General features: G+C 43.2%; 1 protein-coding gene across 1 annotated transcript in view; it reads right to left on the bottom strand.

Annotated features, from left to right (window-relative positions):
- Positions 1-3,165: 3,165 nt before the first annotated feature.
- Positions 3,166-23,590, bottom strand: part of CERS3 (ceramide synthase 3) — a gene marked incomplete at its 5' end in the record, with an annotated part of 41,808 nt that continues 21,383 nt past the window's right edge. The window contains 6 exons of the mRNA XM_079318071.1: positions 3,166-6,645; positions 19,169-19,325; positions 20,618-20,724; positions 22,092-22,220; positions 22,444-22,536; positions 23,430-23,480. Of these exons, the coding sequence (XP_079174197.1) occupies positions 6,514-6,645; positions 19,169-19,325; positions 20,618-20,724; positions 22,092-22,220; positions 22,444-22,536; positions 23,430-23,480 (669 nt within the window). The 3' untranslated portion in view covers positions 3,166-6,513. The remainder of the gene's footprint in view (positions 6,646-19,168; positions 19,326-20,617; positions 20,725-22,091; positions 22,221-22,443; positions 22,537-23,429; positions 23,481-23,590) is intronic.

Genomic DNA, 23,590 nt, shown 5'->3' with positions numbered 1-23,590 from the left:
GGGTGGTGGCACCGCAGGGACCCGGAGCCTTCTCATCGCAGCAGCGCTGGGCTCTCCAAAGGCGGCTGCAGCCACAACCAGAGGAAGCAATTCCCCGGTTCACCAAATGCTGTGCATGCCCTGCGGATGGATAGTCGGGGTTATAGGACAGTCCTACCCTTAGGCCAAAGGGGACATTGCTACAGGGTCCTGTTCTCTGCTCATCCTTGCAGGACTCAAAGGGATAAAAAAAGCTGCAGACACACAACTGCTACCTGACCTCGCTGCCCTTGCAATGGGGAAATGTATGAAACATTCTTTGGTTGCTGAATAATTCCTCCTTTAAGTCAGCAAAGGAACTAGGTAGGATTTGCACGGCCTGATAAGATTTAGCACAAACTGATAAGATTTAGCTCCTGCTTCCCACAGACTCTTATGAAATCCTAGGACTTCTGTTCTGTCTGAGCCCGTAACAACTGAGACACCCATAGATTCAGTAGGGAGGCTTTTTAGCAGCTTTCTCCTGCTCTTTGTTGTAGAAAGTGAACACACAAATCTCCTGGGAGACTCCTGGGATTTCCAGTCGGCCAGGAAAACACAAAACCAGCTCTGAGGTCCAATGGGGAGTCAGGCTTCCCCAGCAACTGGAGGTGAAGTGTGGGGTCATTGCCACAGCTGCAGGTCTGCTGGGCTCTACTCATGCCTGCCCTGGCCCAGCCCCAGCCCAGTCCCTCCATGTCCCCTCGCTCACATACTGGGAACTGTGTAAAGGAGCTTTTCCCAGGTCCTCCTGCTTCACTCCCTGGAACTCCTCGGCTGGGCTCAGTCCGAAGCCGCTGGTGCTCGGGGTTAGTCCTGGCTGCAAAGCTCATCTCTGAGTCCAGGCAATGCTGGCTGCTGCTGCTCAGAGTGCTGATCCCCGGGATACAGAACTACTGTCTTTATCCTCCTCCTGCTCTTGGGACTTGTTCCTCCTAATATTGTTACTGCTCTGCTTTGTGGTTCTTGGTGATGTCAGTTCTGTGTTTAAGCTGTTGCTGTTTCATCCCAGCCATTTTTGCTCCTGCTTTTCCCTCTACTCCCTTCTCTGCCCTGGCTCAGCAGCCCTCTCCTGCTGCACCCACATGCTGAGGCAGTTGTGATGGCTCCTATTTCACCTCTTCCTGGTAAATTTGGCCTTGGATTGTGGGCTTTGGCATCAGCAGCCCAGGCATTGCTCAGATCCTGAGTAGACAGGGGACAGGAAGCAGAGTGCTCGCTGGAAGTGAGGATTCTGCCTTGAAAAGGGGAGGACTGCTTTCCATGGAACATCTTTCAAAGGATACATGCCCAGCTTGGGAAGAGGCAGAGCTGTGCTCAGGTGAGTGCCCTGCAAACAGAAATACTCATTTTCCAGGGAGGATTTTCCTGAGCTATAGGAAGAGGAAACCCTGGGGCTGTGCCCTGCTCCTGATGGCTGGACAATGCAGTGCCATGCTGTCCTTGTTGTAACTGGTCACATGAGATCTGGGCCTAATTCTCATCGGTATCATGGGAAAAACTCCTGTGAATTTCAGTGGAAATTTAATCACTTATTTTCCTGTTCAACTTTAACTTCTTTTAGACCAGCTTCTTTTGTGGTAGGAAAAACATGGACTTTTCACCACCTGAAACAACTGCCTGGGACCTGTTTCTTCCCACCCAGCTCAAAACAGAGCTCCATGGCTACAAGGCCATGCTTCTTGCACTTCAAAGTCACTGTGAGAGGGTTTATACTTGTTATTCCACTTAATGTTTCTGACTTTTAAATGATTATGGGGTCTCCCCTGAATGCTTTATGGGGTAACAAAACTCAGAAGAATAGGGCTCACTCCAGCTGAGTAAATAGAAGCTATTTTCATAAATCTTCAGACTATTGGAACATCAACAACATCATCCTATGTGGGTTGTTATGACCTTGTGTTTGCAGATTCATGTGTTAAAACTCAGGCCTGTGCTTTCAGCCTTGTCTTCTATTGTGGTAGAAACTTCAGGTAGCTCCAGAGAGGGTTCTCCAGTCCAATAACCTCTCAGAGCCCCACTTGAAGCTCTCTGTAGCCAGCCTGGGTGGAGATCACATTGCTTTGATCACCTTCTTTTTCTTGGAGGGAGCCCATCAAACTGCCAGGGAACCAGGAGCAATAATTTCCAGTGATTTTGAGTGAAATCAGCTCCCAGGTATATTTGTGGTTCATGTGCTGCTCCACACCAAAGGTTCCCAGCTCGGGGGCAGCTGACAGCCCTGGAGCTCTCACACCTGGGCTGATCCCTGTGCTCAGCATGGACTGTCATTGCTGGTGATCTGCTGCTCTTCAAACCCACAGCTGGGGGAAGTGCCTGTGGAGATGGTGTTTTTCTTCCAAATTCAGCAACTTTTTTTTTTTAATTCTTCACAGTTTGCAAGTTGTTTGTAGCCAAAACTCACACAGCCCTGCTTGGTTTGCTTTCCATCTACTTTATTCTTACTCATAAGTTTAAAAAAAATCAGCTAATAAAATCAAAGTGTTCTGCTACAGTTCATTATTTGGACTGAAACACCTTCCCTTCTGTTTGATTGCCCAAGGGAAGAGATGGTAAGTCAGAACCTCTGATCTTCCCATCCAGAGAGGCAGAAATGAAAAGAAGAAATATGGAGCAGTTTTTCAATTGATACAAATGAGCACAGCTCCCTTGTTTTCTGTAGAACTTTCCTGCTTTTGTGAGCTGAAGATCCACATCTGAGCTGCCTCACAGGTGCTTGTGATGAGCCACTGATATTCCACAAGAACCTGCTGGGCAGTAGCACCTCAGTCCTAAACCACAGAACTTCCTAAGCAACCCTAATGTGCACCTCAAAACCCATTGGGTAGAGATACAAACATGTACCATTCCTGGTGTGAGTACTTTAATCAAGGCATAAACCTTGCATAATACGAAGAATGGGTGATGTCCCCATTAATTTTGTTTCCTCTCCCTTTATTAACTGTTCAGAAAAACACAAGTTCATTTACAGACATTGCTGTTGTGATGGTTGTGGGTCATCCAGCTTTTTCCAGGCAATGGAAAAACTTGGAAGAGTAGGAAAGTATTTCCTGAACTAATGATGTTGCCATTGAAAAGCCTGGAGGGAATGGAAAGCAGAGGATGACACTGCCAGGCAGAGAAAATAAGGAAATCTTTACCTAGACACCTGTTTTAAAAAATATTTATTTGTAGTTTGTATTTCAACTGACCAAAGTCAAGTGGTGTTAAAAACAAATAAAGACAATTACACCAAATAACATGAATTGACAAAGTGAGTTCTGTGGAGTAACGGAGATCTGTAAACCCAAACCAGAGCAGGCTGGTAAATCTAAGCATGACACAAGAATGGAGGAAGCAGAGTACAAATGGACAGGAATACCTGAATTAAATCCAGAGAAATTAGACAAAACAGAAGAGTTTCCCCTGAGTCTTATGGACTAAGATTTGATTTTCAGTCTATAGCTCTATCAGAAATAGTTTGGCACAGTCAAAATGACACAGCAAAGCCAGATGCACAGTATCAACTCATTGAACCAGTACACACTTTATGAAATGGTAAAAAGAAAATGCTAGAGTCTATCTGTGCTCTCATACACACCTACAGTTGTTCTGCACCTGCATTTTTAGACTCTTTGCACAACAAGATTATAAAAATGTTGAATCTGCATTGCACTGCATTGAATAGACTGAAAATTTTGAAGCACCATGACATAAATTTCTTTAGCAGAAATTGTGCCCCCATGACCTCAGCTTCTTATTTCTGACCAGCAGTAAAAAAAGGGGAAAATAAATGCACATAACTCCAGGAATGACCAATCTGATGTTAACAGAGGACACTCTAAGAGCCCATGACAGTAATCCCTGGAAAGGGCTCTCCATGGCCTGCCTGCCTTCCACCCCCTCCCATTGCAAAGTTATTTGGTTGTTTACTGTGCCTAGACTTAATCTGCACCTTCAGGATGTTACTTTCTTCCATATTCTTCTGTACTCAGCCAAAATTTGCCTCAAAGTTTTATATGTGAGTGTATTTATCTACCTTTTGTTCTTCTAAGATCTCAGTTTCACATCAACTTAGAACAACAGTTCTTGCAATTAGGTTGGATAACTGCAATCCAAAATTTTTCCTAGGCAAGACTCCAACAGAGTTAATTGGCTTCAGTGGGAGACTTGTCCTGAGTAAGAAAGGCAAGTTTTGGCCTCAAGGAGACTATAAATTCCAGTTTAAAAATCAGTAGTTGTTCAGAGGCTCGTTCCTGTGACAACATCATTCTTTGTGTTTCCTTTCCTAAATTCCTTTCCTAGTCATAGGAGGAAAGCTTCTGGCACCAAAATCCAATGATAATACCCTGGCCACCTCCCAAACCCCTGTTACATCTCGAAGAAAGCACCGTTGTCTCTCCCAAGGCAGTGCAAATCCTCCAAGACGCCGGATTTCCACGTTTTGTTAGGAAAGTGTTTTTCATGCAGGCAATAAATGGCCCCATGCCACAGATAAGAGCTGTGGCCCTGCCAAACTCTCCAGTTGCTTTACATGTAGCCATCATGGCTTACACTCCCCATATTGCCCCCTGCAGTATTTAAGGTGTTCTTCTCATCTGTGCAGGAAGGGCACTGGTGGCCAAAGGCTGCTGAGGAGGTTCTGACCCCTCAGCCCACGTGGCACCACTGAACTACAAGCACTGGAACAGGGGTCCTTTTCCACCACCACACATCTCCTTTCTCAGAAGCCATGCTCCTTCCTCGGTGTAATTCCCTTTGTGGTAGAACATGCACATGTGGGTCCAAAATGATCCAAAATACAAGTAAGAAATTAGACACTGTAAAAAAAGCCTCTGTAACAAAGCCCTCTTACAGCTGCTTGTAACTGCACAAAACCCACTTCTTTCTTCATATCTGAGATTGCAAACATTTCCCATTCTTTCAATGCTGCAGTCACTGAATTACATCCCACTTGCCAAGGAAATCTTGGGAAAACAAGTCATTCCTGTAAAGCTTCCTGCAGGTCCCCAATTCCCGTTGGAGCAGCTGGAGGGGAATGGAGCTGTTCTGAACTGGACGCTCTGCACTGGGGCTGCTCTAGGAGTGCTCCCCTGGCCTCTATCAAGCTACTGGATTTAGCTCCCCAGATGATCTCAGCTACTGTAGAACCACATGCACAGCCTCTCGCCTCCCAAACTTATGACACAAATCCTTTATGACCCTGTGAGCTAATGCAGAGGGAAATGGGACTGGCACCACCCTGTTTACAAGGCCTGGGCTCTCCATGGAGAGCCCCAGGACTGAAAATGCTGCTGCAGCCACACTTGTGTTAGAACAGAAGTGCAAATTTAGCATAGAGGCACTTTGGGTAAGAGGAGCTGTTGTTCACTATTTCATGTTGAAGTCACATACATCAGGTTTGGGTCTAGCTGATGTGATTCCCCATTTATAAAAGAGCAGAGATGGAAATACAGATCCTGGTATCAAATGAACCCACAGCAGTGACAGTGTGAGATTCTGTGCCAGTCCCGTGCTCCCCAGTGCCCAGGCACCTGCAGTGAACACTCCAGAACCACAAATCAGAATTTGGTGGCCTCACTCCAGAGAAGGCAGTATCCAAAGCTGAGACAAAGTCATGGGATGAGAATGGATAAGATTTAGTTTTAACTTTCTGATCTGAAGATGACCAAGGAGCAGAGAGTGTTTGGCAGGTTTGGGGACAGGTATTTTACAAGAATCTGTGAAAAGACCCAATTTTCATTTCCCCTCTTCTCTCCCCTCTGTACCTTCTGTTCTAACACTGGGCCAAAATGACTGAAGGGCATTTGAGAAGCCTAGAGCTCAGCTGAGAATTTGGGCTGAGTTTTGCTGGTTTAACAGTGACTTCCTTGACACAATATTTCAGCTATCTATTACTTCAGAGAAAGACTATATCATTATAATAATATAAGACTTGGCCAACCCTTCACAGACAAGTAATTTAAATTTCTCCATGTTTGCTTCCTCTGGCCTCCAGGAAATGAAATATAACTCAGAAAAATACCCATTTTGATGAGGGTTTAAACTGAAAAATAAAGATAAAATGCCAGTCACTGTACAGCACTGTCAGATTTTTCCCACATTGAGTAATTCTGGTTCCTAATGGAGTTCACACTACCTACCTACCTACCACAAAACATCTGAGATTCAAATTGTTTGATGAAATATATCTTATATCAGATTGAAAAACAACATTAGAATCAACGGGACACTAAATTCCTTGACTCTCTTGAGCTTTGCCCTTGTGGAGCACTGTCAGTCAGCGTGTCCAAACATCTTTCCACACACTCCGCAATGATTCCGAAAGTGGGTCATTAACACATTTTGTCATGTTATGCAATTTCTCCCTCCCCTCTAAACTGGGCTTTCTTCCAGGTCCAGTAGCCAACAATAAATCAATCACAGTCTCTCACAAGCCTTTTGATTTAAATCCTGTCCTGTAGGCTGGGCTAAAACCCGAGCAGGAATCACTGCAGGATGTGAGGCAGGACAGGGCTAGTGGTGGCTGCTGTTTAGCAGGTGTTTGCTTGAGCCACTGCTGTTCTTGCTGCCACTCTTTGTGGACTCCTCTTCAGTGTCTGTAACAGAATCTTCCTCCTCTTCATCACTCCGATCATCTTTCAAGTCCTAGGGAGAAGAAAGCACTGTGAACATATTCTACTGCCTCCCAGAAACACACCCTGCCCCCAAACTGGAGGCTGACATCCAAGGAGAGATCAATTACCAGCACTTTAATTTTGCAGAACCAAATGTTCTTTAGACAAAACTACTTCCATGACCTTGGCCCAGCCACTTGACCTCTCCTTGTTCATTTTTGCTTCTCACTGTAAAGTGTGACCATTAATCCCTGGGATTAATTAACAGCTGTGAAGTGCAGGGAAGATGAAAAGAATATTGTTTAAAAGCTAAATATGATGAATACACTCACCCAAACACAGGAGCTGAGAGGCTGCCTGCTTCTGACAGCAATGAGTTGTGCCAGCATCTCCTGGCACCAGCTTTGTTCAAAGACACTTGCTGACCCTAAAATGCTCTTTTCTACTCAGTGGTGTGCACAGCACATCAACACTGGCACAGGGGAGGCTGTGTCTGTACGGCTGTTGTGCATCTTGGGTTTATCACCCTGCTCAGGGAACTGCCTGGGAGGAGAATGGCTGCTCCATGAGCAGGGATGAATGGGGTCAGCAAGGCACTCTGCCCTCAGGAAAATCCCCCCCAGCTGCACAGGGACAGCTCTGAGCATTTGGCAATCATGCTTCATCCCAGATAGTCAAAATGGAAACAGTGAATGTTTCCACCACACAAAGTCATCACACCTACCCCATGTTTCAGAGAGAGGCGAGTCCACCCTGTGCTGTTTGTCATGGTACATAAAACACACCATTAGTCTCCTATTTCTCAACTCCTGCCATAACCCAAGGCCCTACAATGTGTTCAGAGCTTTGTTTCAAACAATCGAGGCTTCAGCATTAAACCAAATCACCCCTCTTTTTCCTTTAGCTCACAAGAGCAGCACCTGCCTGGAAGACTTTCCACACCAGTGGGTGACCTGCTCCACAGACTCAGGGTGGGATGCTCTAGTTAGAGATGTTGTACATTCAGAAAACACTTCCTTCTTCCCAATTCCTGAGAGCAAGCACCAGTTTTTGTGTCTTTTTGTACTGCAGGATGCTGGGGCTTCTCCTCGTGACAGAGCTCTGCCTCCTGAGCTGTGTACTGGGGCTGGCAGGAACGTCAGCACAGACAATCCCCTGCCTGCACAGCACACTGGGAGCACTCCATCATGGATAAATCTGCTCTCATGTCATCCATCTGCACCTCAGCTGCACGGGCACAGGCTGCCCATCCTCCCTGTGATGTGCCAAGGTCAGAGCAGTGACGTAGGGAGGAGAAACCAGGGCTGCTCCTGCCCCTCCTGTATCTGCTCTTGGAATGAACTAACAATTCCACTTCCTTAGCGTGCTGCTATGAGGTCTTTCTTAAGCACCAAATTCATATAGAGAAAATAAATAACAGCCTAGTAATAACTCATCCAACTGCAATCTCATATCCCTTTATATATTACACTCCTAGTAAAAGGTATAGGGCAAGAAAGCAAATTAAAGCCTGAGCTCTGGCTCATCACAAACTATAAACTTCCTGAAGATTTTCTTTTGCTTTTTCCCTAACAACTTACAAAGGGTATCAAAACAAACAAATCTTACTGTAAATACTGTAAAATAAACTTGGCATGCCATCAGTTAGAGAAAAGGCAAGACAGCCTTTCCCACACAATTTATGAGGTTCTGGCTCTTTCAGATCACCTCACTCCCTCCTGGTATTTTTGCCATTTGTATTTGTAGTAAAAGAAAATGCTGAGGGGGTGGGGAGAAGATTGTTGCTTTTCTGCCACCAGAAATATTTCAGAAAGAAAAGCAAACTAATCCTAAGCAGTATTTGATGCAAATCCACTGCACTCCCTAGAAGTGCTCTCATCTCCCTGAGCTGCACTGTGAGCAGTGACAGGGAGCAGCACTTCAGGACTCTTTGGGAATAATGTTCAGGAAGTTTGTGGTATTTCATTTGGAGTCCCTCCTTGTGCTGCACACAAGTTGCTGATGCTCAAGCATGTTCTGAAGAACAGCTGGCAAACTGCTCTGCTTTGAATGATAGCCAGTATGTGATATTGATTCCTGTTTCCTATAGGAATGACCTGGCATTTCCAGCATGGAACTGGAAACTCAGAGTTGGATTCCCCGTTTTAATGCTGTCAAGATGGATGCTCTGATTAAAGACACTATACATAGTAATTAAAAAACAAGCAGTATTTTTTTCCAGCCCTCTGTAAATCCCTGCCTTTGAGAGAGAACATCTTACAGATTCCAAAGCAGCAGAATTAATTTTTTTCATATTCTGCAGTAATCACTGCAAATTTTCTTAATTCTGGGGAAAAGTGTTACTCCTGAAATCTGATATTAATCAAGAAAAAATAATTTCATTATATTTTATAATAAATAATACATTATATATTTATACTTATATATACTAATTATATTTACTTATATATACTTATTTTTATATATATGTAAATAATACACTATATATTTATAATACACTTGTTTCCTGACCAAGTGCTTCTACAAATTCCTGCTTTAGGAGAGTCTGGCCATTTTTGTCTGGCTTGTTTAAGTGACAGAACTTGAAATAGCAATAGCTTCATCTGTAACTAGAAATCCAAACAAACCTGTCTTTGCAAACTGTTTAACAGACCATTATAAATGTATTAAGATATCCTAAGTGAAGTTTGTGCCTCTTCACTTTGACCTTCTAATAATAACAAAAATGGTAATATTTCTAGGATTTTCCCCACTTTAATACCAAGATGTTTTCTCTGAGCCCCTCACATCATATATTATACTCATGTTTTCCAACTCCAAGGCTCTGCTCTGACTGTCCCTGAGCAGCAGCAGATGAATATACTATCAGGAACACAAGAGCTGGCAAACTGTAAATGCCACAGCTGAGGCCATCATTAATACTCAATGCTTTAGTTTAATGGTATCAACTGCATTTATTATACTTCAGCTGGTTTTGGGTAACAGACAAAATGGATGTGTACATTTTCTGTTCTGGATGACTAACCAATTTAATCTTTCTAAATGGATGAATGGTTTCAAGGTTTATGAGAAGCAACACTAATGCTATAAAGTCTGCAAGAGAGCCATTTGTAGTGAAGCCAAAGCTACAAACTTTTATAATCATTTTTCCTTTTGTTTAACCCTTCCACCTGCTGCTCAGTCTGCCTCTTTTAGTTAAATGAACCGTATTTGTTAAGGTAGTTTTGGCTTCTTGCATTTCACTGCTGTTAGAACGTATCATTGAAGTCATTAGCACTACATGAACAGTAAAGGACTTTCTAAGCAACTTCACCTTGGGAAAAAAGAATTCTTGAAGTTAGGAGATGAGCAAAATTCATGGGCCACCTCCCAGCCTCTTGTAAGCAGAAAAATACTGCTCAAATCTCCATCTGCACTAACAGAACCCACTCCTAATTGTACAAGTTTGTCTCTCAGTAAAGCTCTCAGAGATCACTTCCCCCTTGACAAGCCCTTGGCCCTGTGCTCTGCTGCAGCTGAGGAGAGCAGCAGCAGGACCCAGCTGTGCTGGGAGCATTGGTACCTGTCCCCTGGGCTGGTGACACCATGGGAACCCCACTGTGACATGGGGCTGGGCAGACACCCCTCCCCTCCTGCTTTGTCCAGGGCACGCTGAGGTGACACTGCTCCATGTCTGCCACAGCAGGGGAGTTGCAGTGCAAAGTGTGAGAGCAGAGGGAAAGACAGTGCCAGGCACATTAAAAAGGCAAGAATACATTGCAGCAACATGGATCCTACAAACAGAGGAAACCTTGGCAACGTGCCTCTGCCTGCTCAGAAGGGGAAGGGCCCTTGCTAGCAGATGCCAGGTCCCTGTGAGGGTGGGAGGCACAGGGTGCCCAGAGCAGCAGGGGATGGATCTCTGCAAGTGCCACAGCCAGGCTGGACAGGGCTTGGGGCAGCCTGGCACAGTGAAAAGTGTCCCTGCCCCTGGCAGGGGTGGGGGGGATGGGATGAGATGGGACTTTAGGTCCTTCCAACCCAAACCATGCCATGATTCCAACTGTGTCCACATGAGCGGTGGGAGATGTCCCAGGCCTAACTCATCTGGTGGGATCAACACTGACTCCAGGCTTCTCAGCAGTACAAGAAAATTTCAATTTGGCCCCTGACTGGACAAGACTAGAACCAATTAAGTTTTCAGGCTAAGCACAGTTTATACCCACACAGTGAACTGGATTTGTCCTACCAATTGCTGATGTACCAAGAAAATTCAGATGTGATTCCAAAATTTTTTTTTCTGATCTGCTGAAATTTAGATTTTGGGACTTTCAGATACTTATTCTTAACATTTAGTCAGAATTTTCTGACTCATATATGTATCTTCTATTAAAAGCAGAACCTTATACCCTAATTCTACCTTAAAAATATTTTCATTTAAACATCCACAAACACATTGACTAGATCTTGATTTTTCAATGTAAAACCAGTAAATTCCACAGCACCTGCATATATGGAAACAGCTTGAAATACAAAGATGAAAGCTATAAGTCAGATCAGCAACCACTGCCTCAAATAAAAGAGACAATAAACAAGAGAGATTATAAAAAGTCAGTCCAAATAGATAGAAGGGGGTACTTTTCTAACAAATAATACTATAAAGCTGATGAATCCCTGAGTTCAACATGTTGAATTCAACATCAATAATTCAACTCAGCTGACATATGACTTAATAAGTCTTTACTTTCCTATTGAGACTAAGCAATATACATTTGGATTGAAGCAAACTCTTCTGCATTTCCAGCCTGGAAGATTTTATTGGAAAATATATTTCCCTTTTTAGCTCATACACACTAGGCAACATAAATAATGTTTATCTTCCACGGAAGATGCACGGTTGGACTCTGCTTTCTGCAGTTAATTGTATTGGACATCTTGGGGCCAAAAGTCCTCTTATTTAATCTATCTCTTCTATATAATACCCATTCCTCAAGCTTTCCACTGGCAGTTTTCAGAGAGAACTCAGGAAGACTTGTAAAAAACAAATTAAAAGTTCCCCTAATTCCACAATTATTGAAAATAGTAGCCTTATAAACCTGGATGTTGCTGCCAGAACATGTCCCTGATGTTGACTGACGGCATAAATTGAACCCCAAGAAAACCTCACTGTGGTGTCAGTCAGCAGAGCACACCTGGAGCTGGGGCTGCCATGCCCTGAGTTGTGAAGAACTAAGTGATTGTTAGAGCTGAGCAGGGTCTGTGGCTCCAGTGCTGCAGGCTGTTACTGGAATGCAGGGCTGAAGCTCGCAGCGCCGCTTTACGATAATGTCAAAGGCCCAGGAGGTACCAGTGAGTCATAGTGTCCCACTGCTTTCTGAATTATTCCAACTTTAAATCCACAGCTGGCAAAGAAACAAAGAACAGTATAATAGGCATTTGATGCTGTTCTCTATAGTGAACTTTTTTTTACCCTAGGACAGAACTCACTCTAAGCCAAGGAGTTCAGAACTTTTATCAGAACATGCACTTTTACTCCTTAGAAATGCTGCTTTGGCTACAAAACAGCTGATCAGACACTCGTGCTGTTCTCAGTGAGGTATGATGCTGCACTCAATTAATGTTTTGAAACAACACAGCTGCTAAAGAGTATTCCTGCAGAAGCCTTGCAGCACTGTGGAGTGAGACAGCACACAGCTATGAGACAGGCACTTCTGTCCAACAGGGACATCCTTAAAGACCATTCCATTCCTGTTGTGATGCATCTAAACTTTATATCCATACTTAAACACCAATCTCATTTTCAGTTACACACCTAACAAGTAATTGGTATTTTCTACATTCATATCACAATACCTAAAATCGTTTCCATGCAGTCCTTGTAACCACCCTGATGTCAAGGCTGGGTATGGAACAATTTCAGTGAACAAAGTTTTATGCAGTTTCCTTACTGAGCCAAATGATACAGAGATGGGGACACCACTCTCCTTCCACTGGTTACAGAGGGACCCTGGACATTGTGGTAGGCACAGATTAAGTTACACAACACAAATCCCACCCTGGAGCTGCTTCACACCCATCCCTGCCTGCTCAGGCTGCCTTCTGTGCTTCCTGCTGAGGGGAACATGCAGTGTCCTGTGCCTGATCAAAACTCACTAGAATTCTGTTACAGAAGATAAACTGCTCCACTAAAGGATTTTCTCCCTTCTTGCCATTAATTATGATTATTGAGCACTCCTAGGGAAACATTTGCTTTAAATACAAGACAGAACAACTTTCTTTCTCAATTGATATTAACCTATCATTAACTAGCTTTATTTCAATCTTTTTTAAAATCGACTCACCAAACTGCAGTTCAGTGACTCCCTCTGAAAATATAAGAATTATTCACCTCATAACACAGTCACCATTCAAACTTCTGCAGAATATATTAAAAATAGTAAATGAAGGCATCAAAAGTTCTGTAAAGGCTTAGGGTTCATTCTGTGAATTGATTTTTGGCAATTGAAAAATAAATACATATGCACACTATTACACATATATAATTTTTATATAGCTGTATATATGAAACTAGCAAGAAATGGAACATTTCATAAAGATCCTGCTAGAAAATTAAAAGATACAAGCAGTTAAAATGAGAAGCCAGAAAATCTGTCAGCAAATGCCCTTCTGTGAACAGCAAGGTAAAGCAATTAATTTTTGAGCAGAAACTACCAGCATTTGTCTTTCCTCTAAATTAGGAACTTGCACATCAAAAGAACCATTTGGATGGGGGATTTACTAGAAGTGGAGCTGCCTTGTGCCAGGGAACACGCAGAGAGGGGTGGAGGTGCTTGTTTGGCCAGATCCATTGCTGGTGAAAACTGACACAACCCCACTGAGCCGTGCCCACTGCTACAGCTGAGACTGGCCCTGGATCAGCCCCTGGGCATGGCCAGCCCAGGAGGCCTCAGGATTGCAGGGAGCCTTGGGTTTCTATTCTTAGAGAACAGAAACTGGTCATCTGCAGCTCCCACTGAAGTCAAACTCAGAGACTTTGGAAAGAGCAGATTTTTATTGCAGCACCTCAGAGCTGTTTATGGCTCGGCCAACCTGAGGCAGGCAAAGGGAGCATCCACACCCCCAGTTTGTTGGACTCTGGCCCAGGGACTGAGGCTGCTCCTGCACAGCCCTGTGTGTGCACAGCAGGGCTGTGGAAGGGTACTTTGCCCAGTGCTCCCACCCCAGCATACCTTCACCACCCATCTATTGCAATCAAACAGTCACAATTTATTTTCTGTGGGTTCTCATTAGTTCATTCCTCCACAATAGTCATAACAGCTTTTAACCCAGGTTTTCAAAGCTGATTTTTACATAATGTTCAAGTGAAAAATGTTGTGGAATAATGAGCATTCTAAGCAGTTTATAAAAAAAAAAAAATTAACAAATCTAGCAAAGAATATTGTTGCTGTATTGAAACCTGAGAAGTATATTTGTGTGTGTGGTATAACACACAATCCACTAAGCATATATAACCCACCTCCCTGGAAGTCACTGCTCAGCTGCTGACCCTGTTCAGAATCTGGAGTAAACAAAGATTTAAACAGAAATCTGCCTTTGAACTCCCAGTGCCAGGAAAACTGGTTGAGGCCCCAGAGACCAAAGAGTGCTCTTGGACTGGCACAGTGGAGGAGAGCTGGTGGCTTTTCCTCTGTCACAGGCTCTGCTGGGCTGCACACTCTGGCAATATCCGTGGTTGGGGGCAACCTTGACTCCACATCTCTGGAAGGGCAGGGATCCAGGGCTCCTCAGCTTCTCTGCTCCTTGCCTACCTCTGCAAACATCAACCAGCAAACCTCAAACTCTTCTATGCTCCTTCTCCTGCCTCCCACCCTCCTCCCTCGCATTAATTTGGCAGCATCAAGTGAGACATGTAGCCAGGCTTCAGGTTTAACTAGATTGCTGGAGCAGAATGGTAAATATGCAGATGAAAGAAAGTCATAACAGGAAGTAATTTCCCTTTACTAGGGCAAGAGCCTCCACTGTGCTGACCTGGCTGGCTAGCTCCCATCTCCAGGCTATTAAACAACTCATGTCCTCAGGGCAATAATTTTAACCAACTGGGAAGGCTCCCAGATTGACTGGTTTGCATGTCTAAGAGGGAAACCTTTCATTTGGCCTATTTTGTTCCCTTAGTAAGCCATCCTCATGGGAAAACCTGCTATAAATATTCATCTGTTGAGAACCAACAAATTCAACTTCTCCACAACCTGTTTTCCTTTAAAATGGAGAAAAAGCAACCCCTACTAATCTAGTTCAACCTGTCTTATGTTTGTGCTAATCCTCCACTGAGAGAGCTCAAACTCCACAGCAGAAGTGGCCCTTCCCAGTCTAGGTGGGAAAACCAAAATATCCAGGAAAAGCTTTTCCACAACTTCTCAGTTCCAGTCAGGAAATTTTAACTCACTAGATTATCATTATCTTCTAAAATGTATTGCTGCTTTTAAAACTAAGGCAAGTGCACCTCTAGGTCTGTTTTACCAGCTCCCCAACAGCTACTGGGCAGCACAGGCCTGACAAAACACCTAAGTAAAAGAGAACAAAATCCTACATGCCTCTAGATTAGGAAATGAACCCTGTCCTCTGTTTAACTCCTGTAGTACAGCATTTTTCTGAAGGAAATGATTTCTCACTGAATGTGCTAATTCTCATTAAATTTCAATTTGTTTGATGCAAGCATATCAAGCACCAAAATAAGTAAAAGGAAAAATGCTGCAGTAGAAAAATGATGACTGGGAACAGCAGAAGTATCATAAGAAACACTTCACAGCTCTCATTTCAACCCAAAATAGTATTTTCTTATAATTTTCAGTTTTCCCTATTCTGTTTTTAGTTGTTCTTTGAATACTAACTCTCACTGTTGCCTTGGGAATTTGGGCCAGATAAAGAATGAGCAAACCATGGACAGGGATACGCCCAACCAGTCTTTAAAATGCCTACCAGGTACAGAAGGCCAAAGGAATATTGAACATAGACAGGTTTTTAAAGAGTGGCAAGCCCAAAATCATGATCTACAGCAGTGAAGGGCCTTTTCTGCTTCAGGAAGAGGAAAGAATCACAGTGAATCCAAGAAAACTGCTGCTGACGACTCCTAAATAACAGCAGCCATTAGTGAGCAGCTCATTGCCTTCCTTGAAGGTGGTCTGATGGTGGCAAAACAATTACAAGAGCAGGAAAACCTATTCCTGGACACATTGCAGTCTGTTAGAAACCTGCCATTACCCTCCACTGATGGACTTTGCATCAGCCCTGAAGTATCTGAGACATGTGGACATCATGCCCATTTCCTACAACTTTTTCAAGACATAAAGCACTGTAGTCTCAAAACTTTAACTCAGTGTGTAATGGGTTTAACATATATTTTACATCTTAATTTGCCATAATAATGTGGCTATAAGCTGCTGTCATTCACTCCCTTTTTCTGACCTTGGAAATAAAATGTTTAATCTCCACGGGATTTTCCTGGCGAGATGTTTTAAATCAGTGCATATGTACATACTTCTCTATATGCTTTTTCAATTTTCCTAAAATATTCTCATATGTGCAGACATGATGACTAGACATGTTTCAGTGGTGCTTGAAACTCGATACAAGTGGGTAATTTAACCATGTAATTGAACAATATTACAGAAACACACGGAGTTTCCTAGCAACAAAAGGCCTTGGACATCAAGATGGCAGCCAGCAGCTAACATTGCAATTGCCTGACCTAACTTGAAAAGAAATTACACTGAAGAATATCCTCCTTCCTCTCAAAGTAGGACTGGTACATGGCTACAGGTCTGACCTCAAAGGGCTTTTCTTACAGGTCTTACTCATACACAAGGTCACAAATGTCACGTGAGAGAGGACATTTGGGAAACATTCATATTTTCCAAAAATGGATTTGAAAAAAATTCTGTACTCTCAAGTTTATCCCTATGGAAAATAAAAAGCTTCTTAGTGTGAAGTAGCTGAGTACAGCTGAGCTTGTAGATGGAGAGTTCTCCCTCATTAGGGCATTCCCAGAGCACCAAGGGAAAGGTGGCACAAGTCCCCCGAGCCAGGAGGCCACCAGTGCTGCCCTGTGCCAGAGAGTCCCACGGCTGGGAAAACAGGACACTGAGGGATGGCAGATCATATCCCTTCTTTCCTTTTCCCTCATTTTCAGCCATCTCCTGCTGTAGTATTTGGGAGGAGCAAAGCCACAATATTTTTAGTCCAAGTTCTTTTTTGCTGAAGCAAGTCAGTTGGCTGAGCACTGATCTCAAAGGACTGAGGACAACTGTCCCCTCTGTTGGTGTAGGGGTGAGGTGACAGCTGAGATTAACAGCTTCTGACCAGCCATCTCAGCCAAAAGTTCTCTTCTACTCAGGGGAAAAAGAAAGTAGGTAAGAAACCACCAACTCTGCAGTGGCCCCAAAACTCCAGGATCAAGGCATAGAGGGCAGAGGAAAAAATTCCTTACACCCTTCCATGCTCAGAGCTTCCTTCAGTTAAACAACAACAGAAGTCTCTATTCCCAGTTACACCATGACTTCATTTTTCCATCTGAAGCAGCTAACTGTTGCTTCAAGAAAAACATCAAAAATTGCTAAGTTTTCATTCAGAAAACAGGCAGTCTTGGGCAGAGAAACAAACCCCTTCTAACACCAGGATGATGGTCTACTGGTATTTCCCTAAAATAGCAGCAGCTATTTGTGTGCAGCACGTCTATAACAAAGATGCTGGTATAAAATCCCTGCCTTGCCAACACCATTCTTTTCAACGTTGCCTTTCCAGCTCTGGAGGCACTGGCTGCTTTCACAGCCAAGTTTGCCACTGCTATGGAAAACAGGCTGCACATGCAAGCCAGCTGAAGTCATCCAGACTGAAAAGGGCCCGGGCTGCTGCTGCTACCACTGTAAAAATGTTATTTGGAAACCGTCTTCTCAGAGAGCTGTATAAGGAATCAAAAATCCCTGGTAGGGATGCAGCTTGGTGCTTTCCCATTTTTCAGCAGTGACAAACACAACAAAGCTCTTATCTCAAAATAAAATATTTCTGTCCCTTACAAAGGCACAGAAGCAGAGTGGCCTTATACAGCTGGCCTGGCAGTGTCCTGTTCAGCACTGCATTTGAGCACCTTCTGGTGCTGTGCTCTCAGAACCTCGACCAGAGAGGATGAAGAGCTCTGCCAAGCCTTCCTCTTCCTCAGCTGGGAGCCAGAGGGATGCCTCTCCATTCATAAATGGGGCTGTGCACAGGGAATAAGGACAGCACAAAGACAAGGCCAAAATCACAAAATAAAACAAGTAAAGCACTTTACACCTCAATAAGTTAGAAATATGTAGAAATTAGTGAAACAGAGGTAAATGACAAAAGGAAATACGAGATTCTCAGTGTCTAAGGGAACACAGAAGCTTGTTTTAGAGGCAGAGCAATACAAACCATTTCCTCCACAATTTGTCCCTTCTGTGCTGCTGTTTTCTGTCTTACAAGGGCTGAGTTTGTAACTTCCAGGGCAGATGTTGGATCTCCCTATGATACCCAGCTGTCTGTTTGCATAAGATTTGATGGAGTCCAAAAATTCAATAATTACAGGATGGTTACTGTTAGCACTCAACAATTAAATACAGAGAGAAAGGAATATTTCTATTTCCTTAAGAAGCTTCACAGCACAAAGCTGTTTCAGATAAAAGGACAGTCAATTTAATTAAGCTTTTGTCTCTTGAGCCTCAGAAAAAACACCATTTTTCAACAGTACAACTTAAATTTCATCTTAACTAGAAAAATATACCTGTCAATACTTGTGCCAAATCTTAGAGACATTCTCCAAAGTCCTCTTAAATGCTTTTTGCTAAATATTTTATCTATCCTGCACGCCACTGCACATATCATGGCATGAGAAAATTGTGAAAATGTCACTACTTCAGGCAGTAAAACGAGACATAAATGGCAGTTTTCTTCAGAGTTTTTTCCCATATGAGTTTTCTCTACAAGGTAAAAGCAGAGTAGGCAGCACCAGACTTGCACTGTTTCTCTGCTCCAGCTGAATATGACAGTATTTCATTGAGCCATAATATAACATTGAGCCATAATATGCTTCATTTGGTTTTTGTGATCCCAAACCAGTGCTCAAGTTTAGGTGACCTCAGATTTAGCCAATCTGAAGAAATTTAAATACTGTGGAAAAATTGTAGTCAGAACTCTCACCACTCACTTCTTTTTAGTAAGTTGCTACAAAAGATTGCTGCCACTCAGAACACAGGAATTCCTGAGGACTTCTGGATCATCTTAGGGCTCCACTTTTTGGGACAGCTCATTTCTCATTTACTATTGGTACAAAACATCAAATATAAGCCAAAAAAACCCCCATTCTAGCTGTAGTCTTCATATTCCAACCAAGACACTGGGTGTGACAATGAGAGGTGCAAAGCACATTTGAGTATCTCTGCTTTGTAGATCCCTATCAGAAATGCAGACTTGAAAGTTCAGGAAAACAATAAAATTCCAAGTAAATCTATTGGAGGTATTGGTATCTGATACTTCAAACATCTTATTGAAGAAAAATTTCTTACCTTTAGGAAGACAAATCTTTTCAAAATCTTGAAAATTAAGTAACCCCAATATAAATGCAAGCCTTGGAGTGTTAATAACATCCCATTGAATAAAAAATATGCTATGACAGGAGTTGTGGAGTAGTAGGTAGGCTGATAGAGTGTGGCACGAAGAATCCTAAAAAATAAAGATCATTGTTATGGTGCAAGATCTCTTCCTTATGCTATTTACACTTAATTTCTAATCTCATATTCCAAGCTGATTAATATTTAAAAGCCCTGCAAAGATGGTAGATTAATTAACAAACCCTGCCTTAACTAGATTATGCATCTCTATTGAAATACAGACTTCAGGACATGAGAAATTTGAGTCTGGCATGAAAGTATTCTAAGTGAGGTTAGAAAAAGTCCCTGTTTTTCAGATCTTCATCTCTGTGTGGTCTAGATACTGTGCAACTCAGAGCTTGCCTTTTTTAGTGCAAATTCTCTCTAATCTGAAATCCACACTGCAGAGAAAATCCTACAGGCTTTGCAACAGGGCTTTTTGTTAATTAACATATGTTTTGTCCATCTTCAGACTTCACTACTTCTATATTATTTGGGGCTTTTTGAGTCCTTTTAATCTCATCAGGTTTCGCTTCCAAGCTCCAGAACTGAAGAACGAGAAACTCAATGAAGCAAAATGATTGCAGAACATTGTACAGTTAATTAAAAAAAACAACAATAAAGTAAAAGACATCAGCATTTCTGAAAGAAAATACTACAGGAAATTAAAGCCTTATGTTGATCAATGTTCAGAACTATTAATTTAACCAGCCTGAGTCTCTACGGGCTTGTCCATGTGCAGGGAGGGGCAAATTAGAGCTGTGAATGTGAAACACATTAAACACTTTAAAAAAGATAAACATGTTAAGCACCCATGTGGATACTCCAAAGCAGATTAAATCATAGCACTCCAAAGGCATGCAAGTATTTAGCAAGTTAAGATTTATTTGTGCTGACTTCATAAATTAATTAGTTCACCTAAACTGCTCTGAGTGCTCCTCATGTGAGCGAGGTGAGGCACTACCCAAGGACTGGGTAGCAGAGACAATGCTCTAAAAAAAATAACTAGAGTCATGTACTCTGACTTTGCAGCTACAACAGAAGGGGTGGAATCAAAGGGAAAAGGATTTCTCTTAGTTAATGAGCTCAGTCCCCTTGAAAATGCAGGGGCTCGTTGCATTTAACTGCTATTTACAAAACAAGTTACTTAACACACAAAAGCTTTTATTTAGATTCAAGAGGATAATTTAAAATTACCTTTATATAATAACTTTTAAAGAAAATGGCACCTTTTTGTCAATTTTCTCACTAGCAGAATTTTCAAGTCCAGTCCATTCCTTTCTTTTTTCCATCACAACAAACACTAAACTTTCAGGGGGAAGGGGAATGAAGTGAAAGCCTGTGACTGGATTAAATATTGCTTACCAGAAGGGCAACAGGATCATCCTGGTGATGAAGAATGCAATAGCAAAGATGATAAACAGCATGTTGCAGGTTTTCTCCCAGCGAGCATAATTAAACATTTTGGCTGCCTGCAGTGGATAAAAACCCCCAAACATATTATAAATATTCTCTGAAATAAATTCTGCATTTTCATAAATAAAGACTCATCTTCCACCTAAGAAGAAAGAGTATTTCCTCCCACTTTGACATGTAAAGCAATCATTTTACTGATACCTCATAAAGCAGCATCAGGCCAGATCCTTTATTTATATTTCTCCTTTTATCTTGAAGGAAAAGATTCTGCATCAAAGGCCTAAAGAACAGCTCTCAGACCAGAATATAAAGTGTCATGGAAACACAAAGTGCTCTTTAGAACAGAAGCAATTCCTCATTTTTCTACCAGATTCCAAACAGACTGAATTCCAAGAGAAGTTGCTGGCTGCACCTGCACGTTCAGGAGTAGCAGTGAGCCACCCTGGGCAAAGTTTTCAAGTGTAAGCAAAGCTGCAGGTGCCAAGCCTAAGTTTTAAACAGCAGCTTGATGAACTTTTTTTCTTTTCCTCATTCTTCTGAGTGGCAGGGCTGCATTAAACTGTTCTGGTACTCAACTTCAGTTTCCATCCAAGTGCTGTCCTGCTAGTAAGGCCACACAGTGAATTGGACCTAGGAGCAGCTCAGGATTAAAAGCAACCCAGCAAGGAAACCTGTTTAAACTGGACCAATCCCAAAGTACACATCCCCAGAATTAGTTGTTCTGGTACAATAAAACAGATCAGGGACAGAATTGGACAGTGACAGAAGCAGCCTGCAAGGGCTGCTTAAACTGGCACTGCCACCAGGAGAGATGATGAAACTGTGCTCTCAGACCTGGTGTTACAAACTCAGGGCAATTCTAGTGAAGGGAACACTGTGCTTGTCTTCCAAGAAACCCAGAAGCAACTCTGATCCCAGTGCTCTGTGCAGAGTAGGACACTTCTTAAACACTTGGACTGATATTTAGAGAAGGGACTCCTTTCCCTTTAGTCCAGGAGAAGAAACTTTTCTTCTGCTAGAAGATATCTGATACAGATTGGATTGATGTCAGAAGTCTTTTCCAGCCTCAGTGATTCTGTGATGCTGTGGACAACCTGATCCAATTTTATAGGTGAAATAAGAATAACCCAAGGAGGCAGCTTTATTTCCAATCCCTGTTCTGCACTGAGGAAGCTCTCTTCTGGTCCTTTCTGATAATGGATTCTGTAACCAAGTATCAGCTTAAACTATCTAGAAGCTCTTTTTTATCTTACAAGTGACAAATCTGCAAAGCTGTATCCTTGTGGAGATAGGAAGGGATAGTATGAAACTCCTGGCAAAAAGATGAAAATGTCACGGGCACCAAAACCAAAATCCCAACAATCAGAAAACTCAGGACGGGGGGAAAAAAATATAAAAAATAAAAGCTGGACAGCAAGGTTACCTCGAGCCAGAAATCTGCAGTGTCGTGCACGAAGATCACCAGAGTTCCCAGCCGCACGTAATTGCCACACCAAGAGCCACTCATCAACCCGATGGCTGCCAGGTGATGAACGACGTGAGCCATAAAATCCTGGGAGGACAGGAGAAAACCACGGTAAAGCGGCTGAGGCAGAGCCCTGAGGGTCTCTGGCTGGTTCCCCCTCCCGGGGTCGGGATGCGTGCGGATGCCAGCGCAGAATGATGCTGCCCTCAAGTGGCTGCGCCAAACCCCGGCTCCAGCGGGACCTGTCCTCCCAAAAACACCTTCACCCGCCCACGGAGCGCGGGATCCAGCTGCAAACACCAACACTTGCCTTCCGTCTGATATCGATCCCAAGGGTAAATATGAGGGACCAGTAAAAGCCGATCTCGGCCATGTAGTACCAGTACTGGGATGGCAGCAAGGTCTGTGGTGAAGAAAAACACTGTTAATTCAGGAATAGAAAAAAGTGAAAGTTACTTCTCTTACTGATTACTTCTTTACTTTCCTGAGATTACTTCTTTTTTCCTTTCCTGACTTCTCCTCCTCTGGTGAGTCTTGATTAAAAAATTAAGCTAAATTAAATTCCTGCCCTGGAAATTAAGAAGGATGTTCTGAGAGCCAAGTATTTTAACTTTTGCTCAGCCCAAATTCTCAATTCCCACAGTTCCTCCCCCACCTCTGGATTTTAACATGCTTTTTATCTGTTTCTGTCACAGAACTATATGCAGAGTCCTTCTGCATTTAATTGCAAACAACTGCAAGCCAACCCCCTCTGTTTTGGTGAACAATTAGCATAATAAATTGAAATGTCAGTTATTTATGCCAAAATCCTATGGATCTGCCTAGGGGAGGGCTGCTCCCTTGGATCAATACATTCCCCAGGTGTGTACCAGGAGCAGGGAAAACTCAGCTGGGGGGCAGGATTATTTGTGTTCCTGGCCCCTGCCTAGGACAGGAATAAGAAGGCAGTGGGATGGGGCAGAGTTGTTAAAATAAGAGTGCCTTGGAGCACCACGGGGCCCGGAGCAGTGCAGGGGTTCCGCACTGAATCTGGGCACACAGCTAACACCTCCTGTGAGTAACTGGTGTCCTGGGGTGGGTGGAAATAACAGTGGACTGCCTGGAGGGGGGAGTTGCAGCACAGGCAGATCCCAGGGAAGTCCTGCAACAGTCAGCAGCACTTCCCAAAAAGGGCAGGAGGCTTTGGTGCCACACCTCTTTAGGTGGTGCCCGTGTGGAGGGCAAAGGCTGTGGATTACCCCTTCCTTCCCATGGGGAAATACCTGGAGGGCAATGGCCCGATGCCAGAAAGCTCACCTGAAAAGGATAACCAACCCACGTCTGCCAGATGTCATAAAACCAGGGTTTCTGGGGAAGACACATCAGTCACACACTGCTCAGCCCAGCAACAATTATCATCTTAACTCCAAATCTCCACTACTTAAAGTCTCTCTAAGTGGAGCAGGCAAAGAAGCTGT

Source organism: Erithacus rubecula (genome assembly GCF_903797595.1).
Source record: "Erithacus rubecula genome assembly, chromosome: 14".
NCBI classification, from domain to species: domain Eukaryota; kingdom Metazoa; phylum Chordata; class Aves; order Passeriformes; family Muscicapidae; genus Erithacus; species Erithacus rubecula.
The sequence above is the reverse complement of the archived record's forward strand: the minus strand, read 5'-3'. Positions and strand labels throughout refer to the sequence as shown.